The sequence below is a fragment of the Elgaria multicarinata genome, chromosome 3 (genome assembly GCF_023053635.1).
Source record: "Elgaria multicarinata webbii isolate HBS135686 ecotype San Diego chromosome 3, rElgMul1.1.pri, whole genome shotgun sequence".
Classification (NCBI taxonomy): Eukaryota; Metazoa; Chordata; class Lepidosauria; order Squamata; family Anguidae; genus Elgaria; species Elgaria multicarinata.
Genome location: NC_086173.1, coordinates 4,834,149 through 4,847,161, shown reverse-complemented (window position 1 = coordinate 4,847,161; position 13,013 = coordinate 4,834,149). Strand labels below are relative to the sequence as shown.

Here is a 13,013-nt window from a genome sequence, read left to right as displayed (position 1 = left end):
CCACCTCCCTAGGGAACTGATTCCATTGTCGTACTGCTCTAACAGTTAGGAAGTTTTTCCTGATGTCCAGCCGGAATCTGGCTTCCTTTAACTTGGGCCCGTTATTCTGTGTCCTGCACTCTGGGAGGATCGAGAAGAGATCCTGGCCCTCCTCTGTGTGACAACCTTTTAAGTATTTGAAGAGTGCTCTCATGTCTCCCCTCAATCTTCTCTTCTCCAGGCTAAACATGCCCAGTTCTTTCAGTCTCTCTTCATAGGGCTTTGTTTCTAGACCTCTGATCATCCTGGTTGCCCTCTTCTGAACACGCTCCAACTTGTCTGCGTCCTTCTTGAATTGTGGAGCCCAGAACTGGACACAATACTCTAGATGAGGCCTAACCAGGGCCGAATTGAGATGAACCAGTACCTCACGTGATTTGGAAGCTATACTTATATTAATGCAGCCCAAAATAGCATTTGCCTTTCTTGTAGCCATATTGCACTGTTGGCTCATATTCAGCTTGTGATCTACAACAATTCCAAGATCTTTCTCGTTTGTAGTATTGCTGAGCCAAGTGTCCCCCATCTTTTAACTGTGCATTTGGTTTCTATTCCCTAAATGTAGAACTTGGCATTTATCCCTATTAAATGTCATTCTGTTGTTTTCAGCCCAGCACTCCAGCCTATCAAGTTCACTTTGAAGTTTGTTTCTGTCTTCCAGGGTATTCGCTATCCCACCCAATTTGGTGTCATCTGCAAATTTGATCAGCGTTCCCTGCACCTCCTTGTCCAAATCATTCATAAAAATGTTGAAGAGCACTGGGCCCAGGACTGAGCCCTGCGGCACCCCACTCGTTGCCTCTCCCCAGTTTGAGAAGGTTCCATTGATAAATACTCTTTGAGTCTGACTCTGTAGCCAACTGTGAATCCACCTAATAGTTGTTCCATCTAGCCCACTTTTAGCTAGTTTGTTAATCAAGAATGTCATGCCACAGTTCCCAAGGAGGAGGCTGCTAGAAGTGGCGCTTCTTGTAGGGGCCTTAACTTTTCAATTCCGTTGCACAGTCTCTGTACCTGTGCTGTGCATTCCACACAGTTGGAGCGATCCACTGGGTGAATGACTACCCAATGTTATTGCCTCCACGTGGCTACTGAAAAACCTTTCCAGCAGCCTTTAATGTGGCACCTGTAATGTGAGTACTGACCTCTGGTGGGCACTATCATATTGTGATTTAATAGTGCTCAATTGAAAGTTCTTAAGTTAGGTCACATAAATCAGATAGATACTATTTTTTTTTTCTAGATCTCAGGCATCCTCTTTGGGTCTTCTCTACATGGAGAGAAATAGTGCAAAGTTTAAGGTCCTGATGCCGCTGGGTCCAAACTATGCTTTTATTTCAGCATATTCAAGATTTTGATTCTATTTGAATCAGAATGGGCTAAAGGCAAGCAGAAATAATCCACCTTGTAATAAAAACAAGCATGACAACATTCACATTTTTAATATGGGTACTGTTGGTTTAAACAAGAATCCAGCAAGGCATGATTCCTGGAGAAGCATGATTCCTGGACAAAGAAACTCAAACTGCTGCAATAGGGTAGATAAGCACATTTTTCATTAATCCATTGGGAATAGATATCAGTTTAAGATCACTTAGTTTGTAACAACCAGCCAAATCTAAAAGTATGGGATTAAACGTTCGTATTTAGCCTAGGCTGCAAGACTATGCACATTTTACCTGGGAGTATGACTCATTGAATTCAGTGGGACTTAGTTCTGAGTAGACATGCATAGGATTGCATTTAAGCTAATTATTGAACAGGCTTATGTAAGCTAATTGCACAAGACTGAAACTCTCTCTCAGAACTGGAAGGTCCTCCGAAGGTTATTGGGTGATAAAGGGCAGGCGGTGATATGTACCACAGCCTGATATGTACCCTGCTGAGTCACTGATATGTACCCTGCTGAGTCTGACCATGGTCCATGGAGCTGAGTTGTCTGCCCTGACTGGCAACAAGTATCCAAGATTTTGGACATAGCTCTTTCCCTCATTCCATGTCCAAAAGCTGACTGGACAGGCAGTTCAAGCTTTCTTCAATATTGACAATCGGGCAGCATTCTGCCTCACACCTGAAGGCAGCAGGGTGACTTAGGGGGTGCAGGAATAGCCACTCGGCACACAGCTCTTTCCTCCAACACCTTTGCTGCTGTCTCCCAGCATGAGGTGGCTGCGTAGGGCTGGCCCTGAGTCTGCATATTTAGCCAAGAGGAAAGAAGATTAAGGCCGCAGGATTAAGCCGATGGTACAGAAATATTTGTAAGGATTTCTAGAAGAAGAGGGGCAACAGAGGCTGTAAAACACAGGGAGGTTGATTTTGGTCAAGATTAAGAAAAACTTCAGAACATACCTGCTAGAGCAGCTGTGACTCTTCTTCAGGGGTTTTATAGGAAAGGTTGGCAGGCAGGTATCTAACAGCAGACTTTGTTGTTCTGTTTGAAAACAGATATTAAGAAAATAGAAGGCTGTGGTTTGGAAACAACAACAGTATAATTAGAGTGATAACATTCAAACCACAAAGTCATCAAAACAACTTACATAAATGAATAATTCAGAAACTTTACAAATGTACAAAGAACAGGCACATCAACAATATTTATAGGATGTTCACACTAACATTCACAACAAAGCCTGCAATATCAACATCTAATATACATATAGTGAAAAATTCACATGAAGCGTCTTCTATATAAACAGTAGTCCGGTACTAATTGCTGTTTCGAAGATTCTTCCTCAGTTTGACGCAAACTGATTTACAGAAGGAGCCACGGCTACACAATTAGAAAGGAGCCCACCAGGGTTTATCTGTGAATGGATAGCCTGGCCCTTTCTGCAGCCCAAAGATGACAAAAGACATGAGGCAGCTTGCCCTCCAGCTTCTTCTGGTTTAATGGGTATCTTGTGATAAAACCAAAGGCCTCTCCCCCTCTTGCCCCTGGCAGTGAGCAGAAAGGGCCAGGCTATCCATTCACAGATAAACCCTGGTGGGTTCCTTTCTAATTGTGTAGCCGTGGCTCCTTCTGTAAATCAGTTTGCGTCATACTGAGGAAGAATCTTCGAAACAGCAATTAGTACCGGACTACTGTTTATATAGAAGACGCTTCATGTGAATAGTTCCTTATATGTATATTAGGAGTTTATATTGCAGGCTTTGTTGTGAATGTTAGTGTGAACATCCTATAAATATTGTTGATGTGCCTGTTCTTTGTACATTTGTAAAGTTTCTGAATTATTCATTTATGTAAGTTGTTTTGATGACTTTGTGGTTTGAGTGTTACCACTCTAATTATACTGTTGAAAACAGATATTAACCATACACACACATATAAAACCATACACACAAATATAAAGCAATATAAAGCAATCCTAATCCTACACACATTTTTAAATAATAATTTTAACATGGAGTTTTATTCTTTGTTATTTTGTATCTTTTATGGTTCACTGCGTTGGAATTTGTCTAGATGTGGCACGGTATGTAAATGTTGTAATAATCAAATAAAACAAATATTTACACAGACGTAAGCCTCGCTGAATTCAATGGGGTTACTGACAGGGAAGTGTACATGACGTTCTTCCCCAACCTAGTGCCTTCCAGATGTTTTCAGACTACAACTCCCAGCATTCATGGCCACTGGCCATGCTTGCTAGGACTAATGGAAACTGAAATCCCAAACATTTGGAGTCCACCAGGGTGAGGAAGGCTGGTGTATGGGTTTGCAGCTTTAATGTCCAGCAAACTTTTTCAACTCCTTGGAATCTGAGCTTTGAACAGGAGGCCCTTTGAACAAACAATTCATTCCAGAGCAGCAACAATGGAAGGTGCTTTTCTTGTCTGCAGACAGATCTCTGCTTAAGAAGCCCTTGAGAGCATTTTGCAGAGACCAGCTGCAAACATATGACCTTGCTTTGCATGAACACAGAGGTGTGAGTGTGTTTAGAGATTTTCTACCCATTGATGCCTGTTAACTTATATTCCATCACCTAAGTTACTTTCAAGGTCATACATTTCTTGTGTACGCTTATCATATTCTGATGCTCATGATTAAGCCCCACGAAACGTCCTCCCTATGGAATGCCGCTTCCACAGGGTTTGAGATGCCGCCACACTGCATCTTGTGTGATAAACTGCAGCCAGTCCTTCAGGGTCTCCCTCTCACATTCTGGGCCAGAATTTCAAAATTTGCTTGCATGTGTGCAGGAGCAAGAATCAGGACTTGGCACATTTGCTGCCACAGCGCAGGTTTGATTCCTGGACAGGGAGCCTTTGTTTCAGGGAAGGGCCATCGCTAAAGCACCTGCAGAAGGTCCCATGATCATCCTGCAGCATCCCACATCAAGGCTGGGGAAATCCTCTCCCTGAGACTGCAGAGCACTTCTGGACCGCCAGCCTTTCGCCCCTTGACCTCTTATCCTCTCTTTTGCTCCTCCTCCTCCTCCTCCCTCTATTTGTCCCACTGATCTTAAGCCCAGACGTACTCCCTCTGCTCATTTCGTCCGCTCCTGGTCTCATGCAGCTGAGAACGTCTGGTGAACTGACAACCCACTGTTACAGGTCTGTACAGGTCTGTTTTCTCAGCATTTTAACTCCGCTGTCTTTGGCTAAAGAAATTACTGTTCTCCCCTTCCTAAATCTTGGTTCTGCCTTCTAAAGCCTCCCCCTCCCCTTTCTGCCCAGGACCGCAAGAGTGACTCAGTGCTGTTGGGTTTCTACCTTCAACCTTGCCTCATGTGATTCAGGCCTCTTCTATCTGGCCCTGACCCCTCTCCTCTTTTAAGACTTGCTTCTGTCACCATTTTCACACCTCTTTGCAACTGCAGCATCATTTTCATCAAGTTCCTTCTCTTTTAAGCATGCATTTTTTTTCCTGGCCTGCTTGAAAAGAATAAATCCTCCCTTGACCCTTTCATCCCATATAACAATGATCTATAACAGCCCTCCCTTCTCATTATCTCTAAGGGTCAATTCTCACGTTATACACTGGGATTTATGTGTCATACTTGAATGCTATATACTTAATTTATCTTTCAAGTGTAAATGAAGCACATCCATGTGCAAGTTTCCCTTTGGAAATTAAAGCCACAGGTCAATCCTTTCCCTCCTCTCAGTATTTTAAAGGGATGTGTGCCCTCCCTTCACTCTTGACTTTGGCCTTCCCCACCCTGGTGCCCTCCAGATGTGTTGGTCTGCAACTCAACTCCACCAACCAACAACCAAACTTTATTTATTATTATTTCTTTATTTCTTTATTTATTACATTTCTATACCGCCCAATAGCTGGAGCTCTCTGGGCGGTTCACAAAAATTAAAAACATTCAAAGTATAAAACAACAGTATAAAACCATACTATAAAATACAATATAAAAGCTCAACCAGATAAAAACAGCAGCAATGCAAAATTACAAATTTAAAACACCGAGTTAAAACTTATTTATAGACTGTTAAAATACTGGGAGAATAAAAAGGTCTTCTTCACCTGGCGTCTAAAAGCATATAATGTAGGTGCCAAGCGTAGGGAGCTCATTCCACAGCCAGGGTGCCACAGCAGAGAAGGCCCTGCTCCTGGTAGCCAACTGCCTCATTTCCTTTGGCAGGGGCTCGCGGAGAAGGACCCCTGAGGATGACCTTAGGGTCCGGGCAGGTACATACGGAAAGAGGCGTTCCTTTAATATACAGTCACAGACCCATCCAGGAAAATGGACCGCAAATCCACTTATTCCATTGCCTACGCTGGCTGGGAATGGTGGGAACTGTAGCCCAACACGTCTTAAGGGCACCTTGTTGAGGAAGATTGCCTTAGTTACTTGAATGTATATTCTTCACCCACTTAAATTTCTTACCCCTACTGACTTTCACTGTGGTTGCCATCCTTTGCCCTCGGGTGAGAGTTTGCTGTTGCAAAAAATCCCCAGTGGTGTCAGACCAAATTCTGCTCTTCTTCTGCTTGATATATTGGCAGTTCCGGAAAGAGCTGATCAGCCCTTCTTCTTTTTACAACACCTCTCCACTCGTTGTGCTACTTTTCTTCTCTTCCTGACCATTCTTAATGGGTCTCCCTTCCTGGATCCCCCATTGGCTCCCTTTCTGTCTTTCTGCTGACGTACCTCCGGGCTCAGGTCACGGTTTTTGACTGCACGGGCAAAACGATTTGAGTCCTGGGGCTGGGTGTGTGTGTCTCACTCCCATACTCCTGCTTCTCGGGTCTTTGCCCGCTCCTGCCGTTGTATCCGGTTGTGCGTCACCAGGTCTGGCACATCTATTTTCTGTATTCAGTCTGGTGTCCACAAGGACACCTTCCCCATAAAAACTTTGAACGTTTGCCCGGCACTTCCTGTTCGCATTGCCCTGGAGAGCTGTAGAAGCTTATCCCTTCAGCACCCTTGTAGTTCCTTTAGATAGCCCAGCTGACCTGATTCCTCCTAAGCTGCCACCTTTGTGCTACTTTTGCTTACTGTGTTTTTATATTATTTATTTATCTATTGCATTTATATACTGCCCCATAGCCGAAGCTCTCTGGGCAGTTTACAAAAGTTAAAAACAGTGAATATTAAAAACAGTTATTTATTTATTTATAATATTTCTATCCCGCCCTATATCACTAAGATCTCAGGGCGGCGTACAGATAAAAACATACAGTATAAAACAATAAATATACACAGTTAAAAACAAATTAAACCATGATCCAAGTTAAAAGAATATATAATTTAAAAGCAATAGATACAGTTAAAACAATGTGCCAGTGAGTTTAACCGTCAAAGTCTTTGTTAAAAAGCCATGTTTTTACTTGGCGTCGAAATGCAATCAGCATTGGCGCCAGTTGGGCCTCCAAGGGGAGGGCATTCCACAGTGGGGGTGCCACCACAGAGAAGGTCCTCTCCCTTGTCCCATCATAGTATATGTGTTGTGCTGGTGGGATGCGGAGAAGGGCTCCTCCAACAGATCTCAAGTCTCGGGCAGGCATATTTAAGGAGAGGCGCTCTCTCAAGTATCGAGGTCCCAAGCCGTTTAGGGCTTTAAACGTCATTACGAGCACCTTGAATTCTGACCCGAAGTGTATAGGCAGCCAGTGCAGTTCCTTTAAGTTACCGTATTTCTTCGATTCTAAGATGCACTTTTCCCCCCATATAAACATCTCTAAAAACGGGGTGCGTCTTAGAATCGCGGGTGCGATTATTATTCTTAGAATCAAAGCTTTTTTTTTTCTGTTGGTGGTACTGAAATTAGTGGGCGTCTTACAATCGATGGCGTCTTACAATTGAAGAAATACGGTATGTGGGCTCTATAAGTTGTACCCGCCAGCAATCTAGCTGCTGCATTTTGCACTAGCTGCAACTTTCATGTCATCTTCAAGGGCAGCCCCACGTAGAGTGCATTGCAGTAGTCTAATCGGGAAGTTACCAGTGCATGCACTACTGTGGCTAGGTTGTCCCTGTCCAGGAAAGGCCGTAGCTGGTGGATCAGCCGAAGCTGACCCCAAGTACTCCGTGCCACAGAGTCCACCTGGGCCTCCAGTAACAATGATGGGTCTAGGAGTACTCCCAAGCTACGTACCTGCTTCTTCAGAGGGAGCGCCACCTCTTCCAGAACAGGCGGCTTACCCACTTCCTGGACTCGGGAACCACCAATCCACAGAGCTTCCATCTTATCAGGATTCATCTTCAGTTTATTGGCCCTCATCCAGCCCATTACAGCCTCCAGGCACTGGTTCAGCACCTTCACATCCCCAACTGACTCCGACGACAAGGAGAAGTAGAGCTGAGTATCATATCAGTATCTAGATGATCTAGTATCTAGTATCCCTGTCTGAGTATCTAGACAGGGATAACCTGGCTTCAGTTGTCTATGCTCTGGTAACCTCCAAGTTAGATTACTGCAATGCGCTCTACGTAGGGCTGCCTTTGAAGACGGTTCGGAGGCTGCAGCTCGTGCAAAATGCAGCGGCCAGATTGATTCTGGGAACCAGAAGGTTCGACCGTATAACACCTGCTCTGGTCTGCTTGCACTGGCTGCCTGTATGTTTCCGAGCCCAATTCAAGGTGCTGATTTTGACCTATAAAGCCTTACACAGCTTGGGACCACAATACCTGACGGAACGCCTCTCCCGACGTGAATACACCCGGTCACTACGCTCAACATCTAAGGTCCTCCTCCGGGTGCCTACTCTGAGAGAGGCTCAGAGTGTGGCAACGAGGGACAGGGCCTTTTTGGTGGTGGCCCCCAGACTGTGGAACAATCTCCCTGATGAGGCTCGCCTGGCGCCAATGCTGCTATCTTTCCGGCGCCAGGTTAAGACTTTCCTCTTTGCCCAGGCATATGGCGGCACATCCTAATCACCCACATGTTTAGTTTTTAATCGGGTTTTAATGCTTTATGTGTGTATGTTCTGTGTTTTAGAATTTTAAATTTTGTATACTTGTTTTTACCTCAATTTTAGAATTTCTGTAAACCGCCCAGAGAGCCCTGACTATGGGAGTGGTATATAAGTGTAATAAATAAATAAATAAATAATCATCAGCATACTGATGGCATATACAGAAATTTAAAACCACCAAAAGCATAAAACAGCAATATCCATTTATAACAACTATTCTGGAACTATTATATTGCTCTTCCCCAACCTGGTGCCCTCCAGTTGTTTTGGATTTTAACTCCTGTCAGCCCCAGCAAGCACAGCCAATTGGTCAGGAATACTGGAGTTGTAGTCCAAAACATCTAGAAGGCACAAGCTGAGGAAGGCTGTTTAATAGGCTGCCTCTCACACCATGTGCAGTTCTCTTGATCCGCATTGACCTTGTGTTCTGATGGACTGGCCAAGCCTAACTTTTGCCCTCGATATCAAAGAACCTCTACATCGGCCTGTGAACGATACTGGCCCACTTCTCGTGGTCTATACAGGGTCTTTACCAAATAGGCAGCCCTGTGATGGAAACAGCCACACTCCGTTTTTTAAAAAGTAAACAAATAAAAAATTTCAGAATATATCCTTTCTGGCATAATTTACTGGAAGATTGTCCTTTCCAGTTGCCAGTTGCTCTGCAAGGCTCCCTACAACTGTCTCTAGGCCCCCTCCCACTCGCTGTCATCAGCCCCGGCCCTGCTCTTGGCGATGCCCTACTATAGCACTGAGCACGGCATGGATGGCAGGGCACCCCTCATCTTGGGTCTTGCTTCATATCACCATTGCAGGCCCGTGCTTTGGTTCGGGTTGCATCATTGTCAAGGTCATTCTTGGTATAATGGAAGCCATTTGCTTCAGTGCGTGAAACAAAAGGGGCTGCAGATTGAATCCTAGAATCATAGAATAGCAGAGTTGGAAGGGGCCTACAAGGCTATCGAGTCCAACCCCCTGCTCAATGCAGGAATCCACCCTAAAGCATCCCTGACAGATGGTTGTCCAGCTGCCTCTTGAAGGCCTCTAGTGTGGGAGAGCCCACAACCTTCCTAGGTAACTGGTTCCATTGTCGTACTGCTCTAACAGTCAGGAAGTTTTTCCTGATGTCCAGCCGGAATCTGGTTTCCTGTAACTTGAGCCCGTTATTCCGTGTCCTGCGCTCTGGGAGGATCGAGAAGAGATCCTGGCCCTCCTCTGTGTGACAACCTTTTAAGTATTTGAAGGGTGATATCATGTCTCCCCTCAATCTTCTCTTCTCCAGGCTAAACATGCCCAGTTCTTTCAGTCTCTCTTCATCGGGCTTTGTTTCCAGACCCCTGATCATCCTGGTTGCCCTCCTCTGAACATGCTCCAGCTTGTCTGCGTCCTTCTTGAATTGTGGAGCCCAGAACTGGACGCAATACTCTAGATGAGGCCTAACCAGGGCCGAATAGAGAGGATCATAGAATCATAGAATAGCAGAGTTGGAAGGGGCCTACAAGGCCATCGAGTCCAACCCCCTGCTCAGTGCAGGAATCCACCCTAAAGCATCCCTGACAGATGGTTGTCCAGCTGCCTCTTGAAGGCCTCTAGTGTGGGAGAGCCCACAACCTTCCTAGGTAACTGGTTCCATTGTCGTACTGCTCTAACAGTCAGGAAGTTTTTCCTGATGTCCAGCCGGAATCTGGCTTCCTGTAACTTGAGCCCATTATTCCGTGTCCTGCACTCTGGGAGGATCGAGAAGAGATCCTGGCCCTCCTCTGTGTGACAAACTTTTAAGTATTTGAAGGGTGATATCATGTCTCCCCTCAATCTTCTCTTCTCCAGGCTAAACATGCCCAGTTCTTTCAGTCTCTCTTCATAGGGCTTTGTTTCCAGACCCCTGATCATCCTGGTTGCCCTCCTCTGAACACGCTCCAGCTTGTCTGCGTCCTTCTTGAATTGTGGAGCCCAGAACTGGATGCAATACTCTAGATGAGGCCTAACCAGGGCCGAATAGAGAGGAACCAATACCTCACGCGATTTGGAAGCTATCCTTCTATTAATGCAGCCCAAAATAGCATTTGCCTTTCTTGCAGCCATATCGCACTCAATGGAGGACTCCACCCGCGTGGCATACTGTATTGTGGCCGGCAGCTTTGTGGCTTTCCAGTTTTTCTTCTCGGCTGTCAGCCCCCAGCTGTCCTTGTCCCTGAGCGCCAGCTATTCCACCCTTCCCTCCGTCAAACAGAGCGAATGGAATTCCAGGTACAGTGCCCGGGAGGGAGGGCAGGGGTGGCGGCACCGACTCTGAACATGAGAGGGCTCCGGAGCAAAACAGACCGCTGCCGTGCTTGCTTCGTAAAGGAGAGTCACGTGCGCATGCACGCGCCCGCGCAAAAGAGAAAGCGCGTGAGCGCGCAGCTGCGGGACGCGAGTGCTGTAACCCCTGCATGTCCTCCTCTCTAGATGCGTGTCCACTCTCCATGCGTTGGTCGTCGGCCTCTTCTGCCTCTACATCCTTTGGTTTGATGCCGCTGTAAATGCCAACCCCATCTGGTAAGACGGACCCGCCCGGCTGGCTCGTTCACACGCCTCCTGCAGTACCTTTGCTGCCCAGGCTGTGTGTGTGGAGATCCCTGGGCCTTCCCTCCCTAGCAAGAGAGAGCGAGAGAGAGCAGGGATCTTGATTGGTCCCGTTGTGCTGGGAAGCCATGAAGGGCTGTTTTGTGCTGGGGAAGAATGGAGCCTTGTTTTCCCATGGGGCTTAGGACTGGAGGGGGTGGGGGTGGTCAGCTCCAGGCAGGAGCATCTGAGCCAGGCTGGCACTAGGTCTAAAGAGGTGCTTATGCTCCTGCCCAGGCCACCCTCCCTCCCCCTCAACCCCCCCCCCGGTGTTTGCAATGCAGATTGCCTTGCTTTTCGTCAGCCTCTTGGTGCTTTTGAGTGGGGCTGCCAGAGGTGAGTCCCTAAAGCTCTGCAGGCCCCAACCCTATTCCCTTTCCCCCTTCTTCTGCCTCCACACGCCCTGGCATTTTTGCTTCTCTCCTACCAGCTCATTCTTAACCTTGACCCTCCTTGTACCAGACTGATCCCTCTCTGGCCCACCTGCCAGCGGTGGGGTTTTAACCAGGGTCATTTGGGTGGGAATGAGGCGAGGCTGCATCCAGACCAAACCCCTGACCATATTTTATTTCGCTCACCATTGTGTCTCGCTCTCCTATGATCCTGCTGGTGGACTTCCTCCTTCCAGAGATGCAGTTTGGGGATCTCTTTTTCATTCTTAAAAAACAGATGTTGTGCAGTTGTAGCCATCGACCGCTTTCCCAAAGCCTAAAAAAAGAGAGAGAAGAGGGGGGAATAGTGCAAAGGATCGTGGTGGCATAGCCTGGCAGTGCAGGCTGGTGGCTCTATCCTTTTAGAGTTCTGACTGAAACCCAGAGTGGATTCACTGCCCCACTGATGTCGGAGCCCCCGGCCCCCACTGTAGCCAGACTTCGCTTCCACTAAAGCAAACTTAGTAGACGAAACTAACCAGGTGCCTCGGGACCGGCACAAGGGCTGGCAATTTTGGGGCACCTGCCGCAGCCTGTGCTCCAGGAGGGGATCCCAATGCCCGTCTCCTGCCCCGCCTAATCCTTGCCGTTTCTACCTGTTTACCTGCCCTCTGGGAGCAAGCTAGCCATCCCAGAAGGAAAGGCAGGCAAATTGGTAGTGGTTACAGTGGTGAGGAGGACGAGGGGTAGAGGCATCCTCAGGGTGGAGCTGGAACTGGTATGGGCACTTCAAGGGCTAAATGCCATCTAAAACGAAGACAAGGAGAAAATCTCCAAAAATAACAGGAAAGGACAAAGGCAAGGAAGAGGGATAACATGAGCCCTCTCTAACTTATTTTTTTTTACCGATAATCAACTATGATTTATTGATTGGTGGGATGAAAATCATAGAATAGTAGAGTTGGAAGGGGCCTATAAGGCCATTGAGTCCAACCCCCTGCTCAATGCAGGAATCCACCCTAGATGGTTGTACAGCTGCCTCTTGAATGCCTCTAGTGTGGGACAGCCCACAACCTCCCTAGGGCATTGGTTCCATTCTCATACTACTCTTACAGTCAGGATGTTTTTCCTGATCATAGAATCCTAGAATAGTAGAGTTGGAAGGGGCCTACAAGGCCATCGAGTCCAACCCCCTGCTCAATGCAGGAATCCACCCTAAAGCATCCCTGACAGATGGTTGTCCAGCTGCCTCTTGAAGGCCTCGAGTGTGGGAGAGCCCACAACCTCCCTAGGTAACTGATTCCATTGTTGTACTGCTCTAACAGTCAGGAAGTTTTTCCTGATGTCCAGCTGGAATCTGGCTGCCTTTAACTTGAGCCCGTTATTCCGTGTCCTGCCCTCTGGGAGGATCGAGAAGAGATCCTGGCCTTCCTCTGTGTGACAACCTTTTAAGTATTTGAAGAGTGCTCTCATGTCTCCCCTCCATCTTCTCTTCTCCAGGCTAAACATGCCCAGTTCTTTCAGTCTCTCTTCATAGGGCTTTGTTTCCAGACCCCGATCATCCTGGTTGAATGATTTCTTATCCTTATGTTGGATTTCCTTACTTATTTTTTGAATTCAGTTATTGT

General features: G+C 46.6%; 1 protein-coding gene across 1 annotated transcript in view; it reads left to right on the top strand.

Annotated features, from left to right (window-relative positions):
- The window catches only part of LOC134394022 (TLC domain-containing protein 4-like), a 30,167-nt gene that overhangs the window by 3,659 nt on the left and 13,495 nt on the right, over positions 1 to 13,013 (top strand). The window contains exons 2-3 of the mRNA XM_063119128.1: positions 10,489 to 10,657; positions 10,859 to 10,948. Coding sequence (XP_062975198.1) covers positions 10,503 to 10,657; positions 10,859 to 10,948 — 245 coding nt within the window. The 5' untranslated portion in view covers positions 10,489 to 10,502. The remainder of the gene's footprint in view (positions 1 to 10,488; positions 10,658 to 10,858; positions 10,949 to 13,013) is intronic.